At 41.0% G+C, this 12705-nt stretch overlaps 1 protein-coding gene across 1 annotated transcript; it reads right to left on the bottom strand.

Moving 5' to 3' along the window:
• Positions 1 to 2182: 2182 nt before the first annotated feature.
• Positions 2183 to 8025, bottom strand: LOC145861799 (uncharacterized). The gene is made up of 3 exons (XM_082965327.1): positions 7749 to 8025; positions 6402 to 6839; positions 2183 to 2995 (listed from the first exon to the last, which is right to left on the bottom strand). Exons 1-3 carry the CDS (start codon positions 7912 to 7914, stop codon positions 2580 to 2582), a joined length of 1020 nt encoding a protein of 339 aa, XP_082821453.1. The 5' UTR covers positions 7915 to 8025; the 3' UTR covers positions 2183 to 2579.
• Positions 8026 to 12705: the final 4680 nt, after the last annotated feature.

Below are 12705 nucleotides of genomic sequence, written 5' to 3'. Positions count from 1 at the left end.
AGAGAGTTTGCTGCACTGAAAGTAAAGGGGCTGAATAAATTTGCACGGCCAATTTTTCAGTTTTTTATTTGTTAAAGAAGTTTGAAACATCCAATAAATTTCGTTCCACTTCATAATTGTGTCCCACTTGTTGTTGATTCTTCACAAAAAATTACAGTTTTATATCTTTATGTTTGAAGCCTGAAATGTGGCAAAAGGTCAAAGTTCAAGGGGGCCGAATACTTTCGCAAGGCACTGTATATACAGTCCAGCCTCACTTGTAAACTCCTCCCTAAACCAGTTAAATCTGATTCACACAATACAGGAATACCCCCTTATCCAATCACTAGTTACAAAACATCCCCCTAATCCAATCACTACTCCCCTGGTTACATCCCCTTATCCAATCACTACTCCCCTGGTTACATCCCCTTATCCAATCACTACTCCCCTGGTTACATCCCCTTATCCAATCACTACTCCCCTGGTTACATCCCCTTATCCAATCACTACTCCCCTGGTTACATCCCCTTATCCAATCACTACTCCCCTGGTTACATCCCCTTATCCAATCACTACTCCCCTGGTTACATCCCCTTATCCAATCACTACTCCCCTGGTTACATCCCCTTATCCAATCACTACCCCCCTGGTTACAAAACATCTCCCTTATCCAATCACTACCCCCCTGGTTACAAAACATCCCCCTTATCCAATCACTACTCCCCTGGTTATGTAATGCTCACATTGATTATATAAGGGAGATGTTTTCTACAATTTCTTGAAATCGGATACATCTGGGTGGCTACTTTGAAAAATCTAAAATATGAAATATATTTTGATTTAACACTTTTGGCTACTACATGATTCTATGTGTTATTTCATAGAACAGATTCCCTTAATTAATTTAAAAAATGTCTAACAATGAATAAACATTTTTTTTTTTATTAAATCTTGTTTTAATCAGAACTTGGGGGCCAAATAAAATCACCCAACGGGCCACCTATTGGGAATCCTACATTACATCTGGACATCTGGTATCCATATCTGACTACGACATTGAATGTTCACAACTCTCCAACCCCATCCCTCAGTTGTTCACCTAAAAAGTGGTGGTTGTCTGAACTGCAGATTGTCCATTTCATACACAAAGAGTAGCAACATTACCTGTCAGGTTCAGACAACAGCCCCATTATATCATTACTGTGACATTGGACTGAGCAGGATCAGGAGGACCAGTTAGAGTTGGTCCACAGGTGTATCTCAATACTCTCTTAGTCCCCTCTCTGTGTCCTCATTTACTTTCTTTGTGGATGTTTTTCACGTGTCAGCAGATTAGTCTTCTGAATTAATAGTTTGATCAGACTGAGCAGCCATGTTGTTTCCGATTGAAGCTTTTCCCACAGTCACCACAGCTAAATTATTTCTCTCCTGTGTGAATCAGTATATGTCTACTTAGGTCCCTCTTCTGAATAAAGCTCTTCTCACAGTCTCCACAGGTGAATGGTTTCTCTCCTGTGTGAGTCAGATTATGCATGGTTAGGTGCCCCTTTCGATTGAAGCTTTTCCCGCAGTCACCACAGCTAAATGGTTTCTCTCCTGTGTGAATCAGTATATGTCTCCTCAGGTCCCCTTTCAGAGTAAAGCTCCTCCCACAGTCACCACAGCTGAATGGTTTCTCTCCAGTGTGAGTCAGTTCATGCATGGTTAAAGGCTCCTTCCGATTGAAGCTTTTCCCGCAGTCACCACAGCTAAATGGTTTCTCTCTTGTGTGAGTCAGTTTATGCATGGTTAAGTGCTCCTTCCGAATGAAGCTGTTCCCACAGTCACCACAGGTAAATGGTTTCTCTCCTGTGTGAGTCAGTTTATGTTCAGTTAGGCTCACCTTCCGAATGAAGCTTTTCCCACAGTCACCACAGCTAAATGGTTTCTCTCTTGTGTGAGTCAGTTTATGCATGGTTAAGTGCTCCTTCCGAATGAAGCTTTTCCCACAGTCATCACAGCTAAATGGTTTCTCTCCTGTGTGAGTCAGTTTGTGTGTAGTTAAGGTCTCCTTGCGAATGAAGCTTTTCCCACAGTCACCACAGATGAATGGCTTCTCTCCTGTGTGAGTCAGTTTATGCCTGGTTAGGTGCTTCTTGTGATTATAGCTTTTCCCACAGTCACCACAGAGGTATGGTTTCTCTCCTGTGTGAATCCTCATGTGCCTGGACAGAGCTCCTTTGTGTTTGAAGGTCTTTCCACAAACAGTGCAGGGTTTCCCACCGTGACAGAGTCGGACTTGGGCCTTCAGTTTACAGGTGGAGTTGTAGCGTTTTTGGCAGGAACTACATTCACTGGGTATCTTACTGAAGAGAGTCACATGTCTCTGCAGGTCAGCTTTCAGAGCAAATGTTTCTCCACAGTCACGGCAGTGGTGAGTTCTTCTAGCTGTGGTGCTGGGTTTGGAACAGTGTTCCCCCAACAGTGGACTGGGATCCAATGTTGGACTGGGATCCAATGTTGGACTGGGATCCAATAGTGGACTGGGATCCAATAGTGGACTGGGATCCAATAGTGGACTGGGATCCAATGGTGGGCTGCTGTCAAGTCCTACTGTGTCAGCTGCTTACAGCTGAACTGTGGCTGGAGGCATTGTTTTGATTATCTGGAGGGTCACAGGGAATGTAGAGACCCTTAATGTGGGTCACAGTGACAAAAGGTTTGAGATCCACTGGTTTAGAGTCACTCTCTCTGTTCTCCACAGTCTGGGTTTGGGGAAGAGTCAAGGACCAAAGTGGGTCCTCCTGATCACATTCACTTTTCACACAGGAAGGAGTGAATATGGAGTCTTTGGTATCAAAGAGCCCTTCAAGCTGCTCTTCCTCCTGACTGGTCCTGACTTCCTCCTGTTCCTCTTTAACCTGTATGGGCTCTGGGTCCTCCTGCCCCAGACTGGGGCTCCAATCCTGCTCACAGTGCTGCTGCTCAGGGGGAACCTCCTCTTCAGAGAGAGAAAGAGAGAACTGCAGGGAGTCTGGAGGGAAGGAGAGAAAGAACAGATGTTATTTATATACTACAGAATTAAATAGAACACTTGAATCACAAATGTGAATTATAGATCTCAATGATTTTTTTAATTGAAAATGTCTTTATTGGCATTGATCCAAAATAACAACAGTAGCTAAAATAATGTGCAAAACAGATAAAAATAGTTTTACTGCTTCCAGACTTATTTTAATAAGGTTTGTACTCCGAAAACTAGATGTTTTGATCACCGTATGCTTACTAGAGGTCGACCGATTAATCGGTAGGGCCGATTAATTACGGTCGATTTCAAGTTTTCACAACAACCGGTAATCTGCATTTTTGGACACCGATCATGGCCGATTACATTGCACTCCATGAGGAGACTGCGTGGCAGGCTGACTACCTGTTACGCGAGCGCAGCAAGGAGCCAAGGTAAGGTGCTAGCTAGCATTAAACGTATCTTATAAAAAACAATCAATCTTAACATAATCACTAGTTACCTACACATGGTTGATGATATTACTAGTTTATCTAGCTTGTCCTGCATCGCATATAATCGATGCGGTGCCTGTTAATTTATCATTGAATCACAGCCTACTTCGCCAAACGGGTGATTTAACAAAAGCGCATTTGTGAAAAAAGCACTGTCGTTGCACCAATGTGTACCTAACCATAAACATCAACGCCTTTCTTAACTTCTTGGGGCTATGTGGGACGCTAGCGTGCCACCCGTGGTGCACCCTATCAACAGCAGGTGCATTTCAAGAGCGGCAAATTTGAAACCAAATAAATGTCAAAATTCAAATTTTTCAAACATACAACTATCTTACACCCTTTGAAAGATAAACATCTCCTTAATCTAACCACGTTGTCCGATTTCAAAAAGGTTTTACGGCGAAAGCATAAAGTTAGATTATGTTAGGAGAGTACATTGACAATAGCTGTGTGTAATGTTTTGTCAATTCAAAGACAGGGTCACCAAAACCATAAAACCAGCTAAAATGATGCACTAACCTTTTACAATCTCCATCAGATGACACTCCTAGGACATTATGTTAGACAATGCATGCATTTTTAGTTCTATCAAGTTCATATTTATATCCAAAAACAGCGTTTTACTATGGCATTGATGTTGAGGAAATCGTTTCCCTCCAATAACCGGCAGTCAAGTCAGCACCACAAATTAAATAATTAAAATTAGAAAACATTGGTAAAATATTATATTGTCATTTAAAGAATTATAGATTTACATCTCTTGAACGCAATCAACTTGCCAGATTTAAAAATAACCTTACTGGGAAATCACACTTTGCAATAATCTGAGCATTGCGCCCAGAAAAATATGCTTTGCTATACAGACAAACGGCCATGTTGGAGAGATCTAAAATCGAAAATACTATGTAAATAATCCATTACCTTTGATTCTCTTCATCAGATGTCACTTCCAGGAATCCCAGGTCCATAACGAATGTAGTTTTGTTCAAAAAAGCTCATCATTTATATCCAAAAAGCTCCGTGTTGAGCACATGATCTAAGCCAGCCGGACTTCTCGTCATGAACGAAGGGAAAAAATATATTTACGTTCGTTCAAACATGTCAAACGTTGTATAGCATAAATCATTAGTGCCTTTTTTAACCAGAACATGAATAATATTCAAGGTGGACGAATGCATTCTCTTTTATAACGTATTGGAACGAGGGTGCCCAACATGAACTCGCGCGCCAGAGTCTAATCGGCCATCACCGTTCCATGGCTCTTGTTCGGTCAGATCTCACAGTAAAAGACTCAAAACACTTTGTAAAGGCTGGTGACATCTAGTGGAAGCAATAGGAAGTGCCAAAACATTAATCAACCCCTGTGTGTTTCAATGGCATAGGCTTAAAGGTAATTCAACACATCAGGTATCCACTTCCTGTCAGAAAATGTCTCAGGGTTTTGCCTGCCAAATGAGTTCTGTTATACTCACAGACACCATTCAAACAGTTTTAGAAACTTTAGGGTGTTTTCTATCCATATATAATAAGTGTATGCATATTCTAGTTACTGGGTAGGATTAGTAACCAGATTAAATCGGGTACGTTTTTTTATCCAGCCGTGAAAATACTGCCCCCTAGCCCTAACAGGTTAAAATCACTTCACAGAAGTATATATTTTTAAACCTGCAAATTTAGTTAAAAGAAATTCATGTTAGCAGGCAATATTAACTAGGCAAATTGTGTCACTTCTCTTGCGTTCATTGCACGCAGAGTCAGGGTATATGCAACAGTTTGGGCCGCCTGGCTCGTTGCAAACTATTTTGCCAGATCTTTACATAATTATGACATAACATTGAAGGTTGTGCAATGAAACAGCAATATTTAGACTTATGGATGTCACCCGTTAGATAAAACACGTAACGGTTCCGTATTTCACTGAAAGAATAAACGTTTTGTTTTCGAAATGTTAGTTTCCGGATTTGAGCATATTAGTCTGACTGAGCGGTGGTAGGCGGCAGCAGGCTCGTAAGCATTCATTCAAACAGCCCTTTCGTGCGTTTAACAACAGCTCTTCGCAATGCTTCAAGCATTGAGCTGTTTATGACTTCAAGCCCATCAACTCCCGAGATTAGGCTGGCAATACTAAAGTACCTATTAGAACATCCAATAGTCAAACGGTATATAGTCGTATAATAACTACAACCTAAAACTTCTTACCTGGGAATATTGAAGACTCATGTTAAAAGGAACCACCAGCTTTCATATGTTCTCAGGTTCTGAGCAAGGAACTTAAATGTTAGCTTTTTCACATGGCACATATTGCACTTTTACTTTCTTCTCCAACACATTGTTTATGCATTATTTAAACCAAATTGAACATGTTTCATTATTTATTTGAGACTAAATGTATTTCATTGATGTATTATATTAAGTTCAAATAAAAGTGTTCATTTAGTATTGTTGTAATTGTCATTTTTAACAAATATAGAAATAAAAATCGGCCGATTAATCGGTAGCGGCTTTTTTTTGGGGGTCCTCCAATAATCGGTATCGGCGTTGAAAAATCATAATCGGCCGACCTCTAATGTTTACTTCTATTATGACCTCACGGCGTTTAAGATGAGCAGAGTCAGGGGTCTACAGGACTGAAGCCGTACTCTGCCTACTGCCATCATCAATATAATATTGAATTACTAGTGTGAACGTAAACGTACTCACAGTCTCTAATGAAATGTATTGGAGTCAGAAAGGCTGTGCTATATAAGCTATTTCAATCATCTTTTCCTGACAGATAACTTTTTAATTATGCCCGGTGAATCTTAGCTATATTATAAACTGTTCTTTAAAAATGGATGCAATGGAGATCCCTGTTACCGGAAACAGTTTATTAACTAAGTAGAACCGTAGCTAGCTAGGTATTAGATCTACGTACAAACCTATTCTACGTAGTTTTATCTCTGGTGTCCTCCCCAGCAGTCTCCGTAGCAGATCATTCTCTTCCTGGTACTCTGCTACAGTTTCCTCAACCGCACCAAGAATCTCCACAGCAGCAGATGCCGTTAAACATTCATTTAACAACACACGAAACGACTGTAGTTTAGACGTTTTCAGTGGACTGAGAGTCGGGTGTTCAGCTAGTATGGCTTCTTGATGTGGGTCCTCCTGATCACATTCACTTTTCACACAGGAAGGAGTGAATGTGGAGTCTTTGGTATCAACGAGCCCTTGAAGCTGCTCTTCCTCCTGACTGGTCCTGAATTCCTCCTGTTCCTCTTTAATCTGTGTGGTCTCTGGGTCCTCCTGTCCCAGACTGGGACTCCACTCCTGCTGCTCAGGGGGAACCTCCTCTTCAGAGACAGAGAGCTGCAGGGAGTCTGGAGGGAAGGAGAGGAATAGCAGAGGTTTACACTCCCCTATGTATTTATTTAGACAGTGAAACTAACATTTACAAATGTGGCTCTATATTCCAGAATTTGGGATTTGAGATCAAATGTTTATATGAGGTGACAATACAGAATGTCACCTTTTATTTGAGGGAATTTTCATTATATCTGTTTTACCATTTAGAAATCAAAGCACTTTATGTATCTAGTCCCCCAATGTGAAGAAGTCATAAGTGTTTGGATAAATTAACTTAGTGTATTACAGTAGTCAGAAGTGTAGTATTTGATCCCATATTCCTTACACACATTAAGCTTGTGAAACCACAAACTTGTTGAATGCATTTGCAGTTTGTTTTGGTTGTGTTGTGGGTTTTGCCCAATAGGAAGTGAATGGTGAATAATGTATTGTGTAAGTTTGGAGTCCCTTTTATTGTAAACACAATATAATCTGTTCTGGATAATAATGAATGAATCTTCAATGACGACAAGTGAGAAAGTTAAAAGAAAGTTAAAAGAAACAAAGATCATCACCCCCCAAAATGCTGACCTCCCCTGTTATTGGTAAGGAGGGGGGTGTATGATCTTCACTCTTGATTTTGAAGGATATGATCTTCATTATTCATCATTTATTTGTGATTATCCATGATCATAGTAGCAGCCACATGAATGTACAAGTGTTCATAAACATTTATATTCTTATTCACATTTTTTTTTTTATTACTCAAAGTACAATACATTACACTTGAAATGTGTGTAATATAGCAGACGCTCTTATCTGCAGCAATTACAGGATACATCAGGGTTAAGTGCTTTGCTCAAGTGCACATGGACAGATTTTTAACCTAATGTGGAAATAGTGAAGGGGTCTGAATACTTTCCGAATGCACTGTACATACGTACCTGTTCTACATAGTTGAACCTCTGATGTGATCTCCAGCAGTCTCCGTAGCCGATCATTCTCCTCCTGGTATTTCACTACCGTTTTCTCAACTTCCCCGAAAATCTCCACAGCAGCCGAAGTTAAACGCTCATTTAAAAACACATGAAACGACTGTTGTTTCGACATTTTAAGTTGACTGGTAGCTAGTTAGCTATTCAGCTGCTAGCTTCTTCCACGAGGAAAGAACGATGTTCACAAGAAAGAAAAGTCCACTCGCAAGCTCACTTCCGCCTGTATCAGCGGGTGGCAAGACAATACCACAGCGCCTCTATGTGGATGGAGAGTTAACTACAAGGTACAGACTATTTTTATTTCATTTATTCAGGCAAGTCAGTTAAGAACTAATTGTTATTTACAGTGCTGCTGTAATGATATGCTATGTGGTTCATAAGGACAGCGTAGCTAACATACCGGTCCATACTGCTGTAATGATATGCTATGTGGTTCATAAGGACAGCGTAGCTAACATACCGGTCCATACTGCTGTAATGATATGCTATGTGGTTCATAAGGATCACGGCCATCGTTGTTAAGGGGAAGTGAGGGGTAGTTCTGGTTTACAGTTGTATTGGTTGTATTTGAGAAGTGAGGAATACCTATGTAAGAATGCTGTTCATCAATTACAGCTCAGCATTTAACACCATAGTACCCTCCAAACTCGTTATTAAGCTCGAGACCCTGGGTCTCTACCCCGCCCTGTGCAACTGGGTCCTGGACTTTCTGACGGGCCGCCCCCAGGTGGTGAGGGTAGGAAACAACATCTCCACCCCGCTGATCCTCAACACTGGGGCCCCACAAGGGTGCGTGCTCAGCCCTTTCCTGTACTCCCTGTTCACCGATGACTGCGTGGCCATGCACGCCTCCAACTCAATCATCAAGTTTGCAGACGACACTACAGTGGTAGGCTTGATTACCAAACTACGCCGAGACGGCCTACAGGGAGGAGGTGAGGGCCCTTGGAGTGTGGTGTCAGGAAAATAACCTCACACTCTACGTCAACAAAACAAAGGAGATGATTGTGGACTTCAGGAAACAGCAGAGGGAGCACCCCCTTATCCACATCGATGGGACAGTAGTGGAGAAGGTGGAAAGTTTTAAGTTCCTTGACGTAGACATCACGGACAAACTGAAATGGTCCACCCACACAGACAAAGTGGTGAAGAAGGCGCAACAACCACCTGAGCCACTGCCTGTTCACCCCGCTATCATCCAGAAGGCGAGGTCAGTACAGGTGCATCAAGTCTGGGACCGAGAGACTGAAAAACAGCTTCTATCTCAAGGCCATCAGACTGTTAAACAGCCATGCTGCCAACATACTGACTCAAATCTCTAGCCACCTTAATAATTAAAAATTGGATGTAATAAAGGTATCACTAGTCACTTTAATCAATGTCACTTTATATAGTGTTTATATACCCTACATTACTCATCTCATAGCCTTCCTTGTGGCTCAGTTCGGTAGAGCATGGTGTTTGCAACGCCAGCATGGTGTGTGCAACGCCAGGGTTGTGGGTTCGATTCCCACGGGGGTCCAGTACAAAAAAATGTAACAAATTAAAATAAATGTATGAACTGTATTCACTACTGTAAGTCGCTCTGGATAAGAGCATCTGCTAAATGACTAAAATGTAAAATATGTTTATTGCTCGTACCAGCTACTGCATCTTGCCTATGCTGCACGGCCATCACTCATCCATATATTTATATGTTCTTATTCATTCCTTTAGCACTTGTGTGTGTATAAGTTAGTTGTTGTGAAACTGTTAGATTACTTGTTAGATATTACTGTATGGTCGGAACTAGAAGCACGCATTTCGCTACACTCACATTAACATTTGCCAACCATGTGTATGTTACCAATAACATTTGATTTGATTTATTTGGGAATTATAAGTGTATTTCATGCAAATCTTAACCTTGTGACCCATTCTATACATCTGTTGTTGGTCATGTAGGTTGAATGGGGTGTATCTTGGCTATAAAAGACCTTTGTACTTCGTCTCATCTGAGGTTGATTCGTTGACCAGCCATCATTATCGTAGAGCACTCAATCCATTCACTTTATGTGTGTGTTGTATTGACCTGCTCCCTTATTAAGTGAATAAAGATTTAGTTTAAGTATAACTCTGACTTGTGTGATAAGTTTGTCTCTCCTCATTTGATAGTAAAGAAATTAACCACCACACCACTTAAAGACTTCTCCATCACGCTTGACAACTCCAGTGTTGCCCTCCTAGAGTGGAAAAAACCCTTGGCGTGACCCTGGACAAACACTCTGAGGTTCTCTGTGAATATCAAAGCAGTGACCGGCTCCTGCAGGGTTCATGCTCTAACAACAGGGGAACTCAACTACTACATGCTTCATTGCCATAGTAACGGAATGCTCCAGGGGCGGGGCTTTCTTGGTCCTATACCAGGGGAACTCAGCTACTATCTGAGAAGGTCCAGTCAGACACATTTCCTAGGTGGCAAAGGTCCGGCTGCATATCGTCCTTTAATCGGCGCTGTGGTACTGTCACGTCCTGACCCTAGTAAGATGTAATTTTCTATAGTAGAACAGGGCAGGGCGTGACAGGGGGTGGTTTGGGTTGTTCTATGTTTTCTATTTCTATATTTATGTTCTAGTTTTTCTATTTCTATGTTGGGATTGTTTGGGGTTGATCTCTAATTGGAGGCAGCTGATCCTCATTGCCTCTGATTAGAGATCATATTTAAGTAGGGGTTTTTCACTTCCTGTTTGTGGGTTATTATCTTTTGAGTAGTATGTTTTCCTCTCATCGTCTGCATATTTCCCTATATGCAGACGATGTTCTTTTGTTTTTATCCAAGCCTAAAACTTATTTTCCCCCCTTACTTAACTTGATAAATACATTCGGCTCATTCTCTGGCTACAAGATAAACTGGCAAAAAAAGCTAATTGATGCCGATATCACGGCTTGTGGATATGCAATTTCTGCATCTACCCCATTTAGAACAGTGATGGACAAGTTCACAAGCCTTGGCATTGTAGTGACGAGATCTTGATCAGCTATTGAAAGCGAATTGGGACATGAACATTTATCAGCTTAAACAAAATATAGATTTTTGGAAAACTCTGCCTATCTCCTTGGTTGGTCGTATAAACGCTATTAAAATGGTTGTCCTACACAGGTTTCTTTATCTCTTCCAATGTCTACCCAATTTCATACCACAAAGCTATTTTAAGAAACTGGATTCAATAGTAGTTCCATTTTTATGGGATAACAAGGCAGCCAGAATTTCAAAGAAGCATTTATGCAAGTACCAGATAGAGGGGGGCATTGGCCTTCCTCACTTTAAACTGCTAATCTGAACATTGTGTCTTTCTGGAGGGAAAGTTTACCTGGGATGCGACAGAATGATATGCCTTCATGGCTTTTGATTGAGCAGGCCTCTTGTCAACGTTCCTCACGCCCTGCACTTGTTAATAGTCCATCATATGTGAAAAAAGCCACTTATGAATCTAATCCAGTCATTTGTCATACTCTTAGGATCTGGAAACAGATTAGGTATTTTCTTAACATACCCACTGTATACATTGACATCCCGATTTGCCTGAATCATGCTTTCCACCCTGCATTGGATGATATGGTGTTTTCACAGTGGAGGGAGAAGGGGCTTACAGCAATTGGTAATTTATACATGGATGGTCAGTTAGCTTCATTTCAACAATTACAGGGAAAGTTCAACATGCCAACAACACATTTTTTCAGAAACCTCCAAATCAGGAATTTCTTAAGGACACATATCCACAGTGTGGCATTAAGCCAAATAATCCTACATTAGACAGCCTGATCCTTGTCAAACCCCATTCAAAAGGGCCGGTCTCTAGACTGTATGATGTGCTACAGGCCGACATGGAGGTATCCACAGACACTATTAAAAACATGGAGGTATCCACAGACACTATTAAAAACATGGAGGTATCCACAGACACTATTAAAAACATGGAGGTATCCACAGACACTATTAAAAACATGGAGGTATCCACAGACACTATTAAAAACATGGAGGTATCCACAGACACTATTAAAAACATGGAGGTATCCACAGACACTATTAAAAACATGGAGGTATCCACAGACACTATTAAAAACATAGAGGTATCCACAGACACTATTACAAACATGGAGGTATCCACAGACACTATTAAAAACATGGAGGTATCCACAGACACTATTAAAAACATGGAGGTATCCACAGACACTATTAAAAACATGGAGGTATCCACAGACACTATTAAAAACATAGAGGTATCCACAGACACTATTAAAAACATAGAGGTATCCACAGACACTATTAAAAACATAGAGGTATCCACAGACACTATTAAAAGGGCTTGGGAACAAGAACTTGGTTCAGAAATCTCAGATGAGGACTGGGTAGAAGCTCTCAGGAATAGAAACCACAGTTCTGTGAATGCCAGACACAATTTTGTACAGTTTAAGGTGATATACAGGTTATATTACTGAAAAGTGAAACTGAATAAAATATTCCCGGACACCTCACCACTGTGTGAGAGGTGAGAGCAGGATGAGGGGACGTTGACCCACTTATTTTGGACATGTCCTAAATTACATGCTTTCTGGGCTCTCATTTCTGATGACTTAGCAGCCTTCGATAGAGTTGTAGCCCCAGACCCATTTATCAGTCTGTTTGGTACAGTTGATGGGAATAACCAGGAGGAGAAGGCTGTCTCTCTTTGTACTCTATTAGCCAAAAGACTAATATTGCAATTTTGGAAATTGGAGACTGTAACTATCTTTGAAATGTGGTTAAAACATAAAAATGTGTCTGTACGTTGTAGTTAACTCTCCATCCACATAGAGGCGCTGTGGTATTGTCTTGCCACCCGCTGATACAGGCGGAAGTGAGCTTGCGAGTGGACTTTTCTTTCTT

Source organism: Salmo salar, chromosome 18, assembly GCF_965601325.2.
Source record: "Salmo salar chromosome 18, fSalSal1, whole genome shotgun sequence".
NCBI classification, from domain to species: Eukaryota; Metazoa; Chordata; class Actinopteri; order Salmoniformes; family Salmonidae; genus Salmo; species Salmo salar.
The sequence above is the reverse complement of the archived record's forward strand: the minus strand, read 5'-3'. Positions and strand labels throughout refer to the sequence as shown.

What these genes read in the sequence shown, in the direction of transcription:
- LOC145861799 (XM_082965327.1), bottom strand. Translation starts at nt 7,914, where the DNA reads ATGTCGAAACAACAGTCGTTTCATGTGTTTTTAAATGAGCGTTTAACT. An exon ending in GGTTCAACTATGTAGAACAG is followed by an intron (nt 6,840 to 7,748) that starts GTACGTATGTAC and finishes CCTTCCCTCCAG; the next exon opens with ACTCCCTGCAGCTCTCTGTC. An exon ending in GATAAAACTACGTAGAATAG is followed by an intron (nt 2,996 to 6,401) that starts GTTTGTACGTAG and finishes CCTTCCCTCCAG; the next exon opens with ACTCCCTGCAGTTCTCTCTT.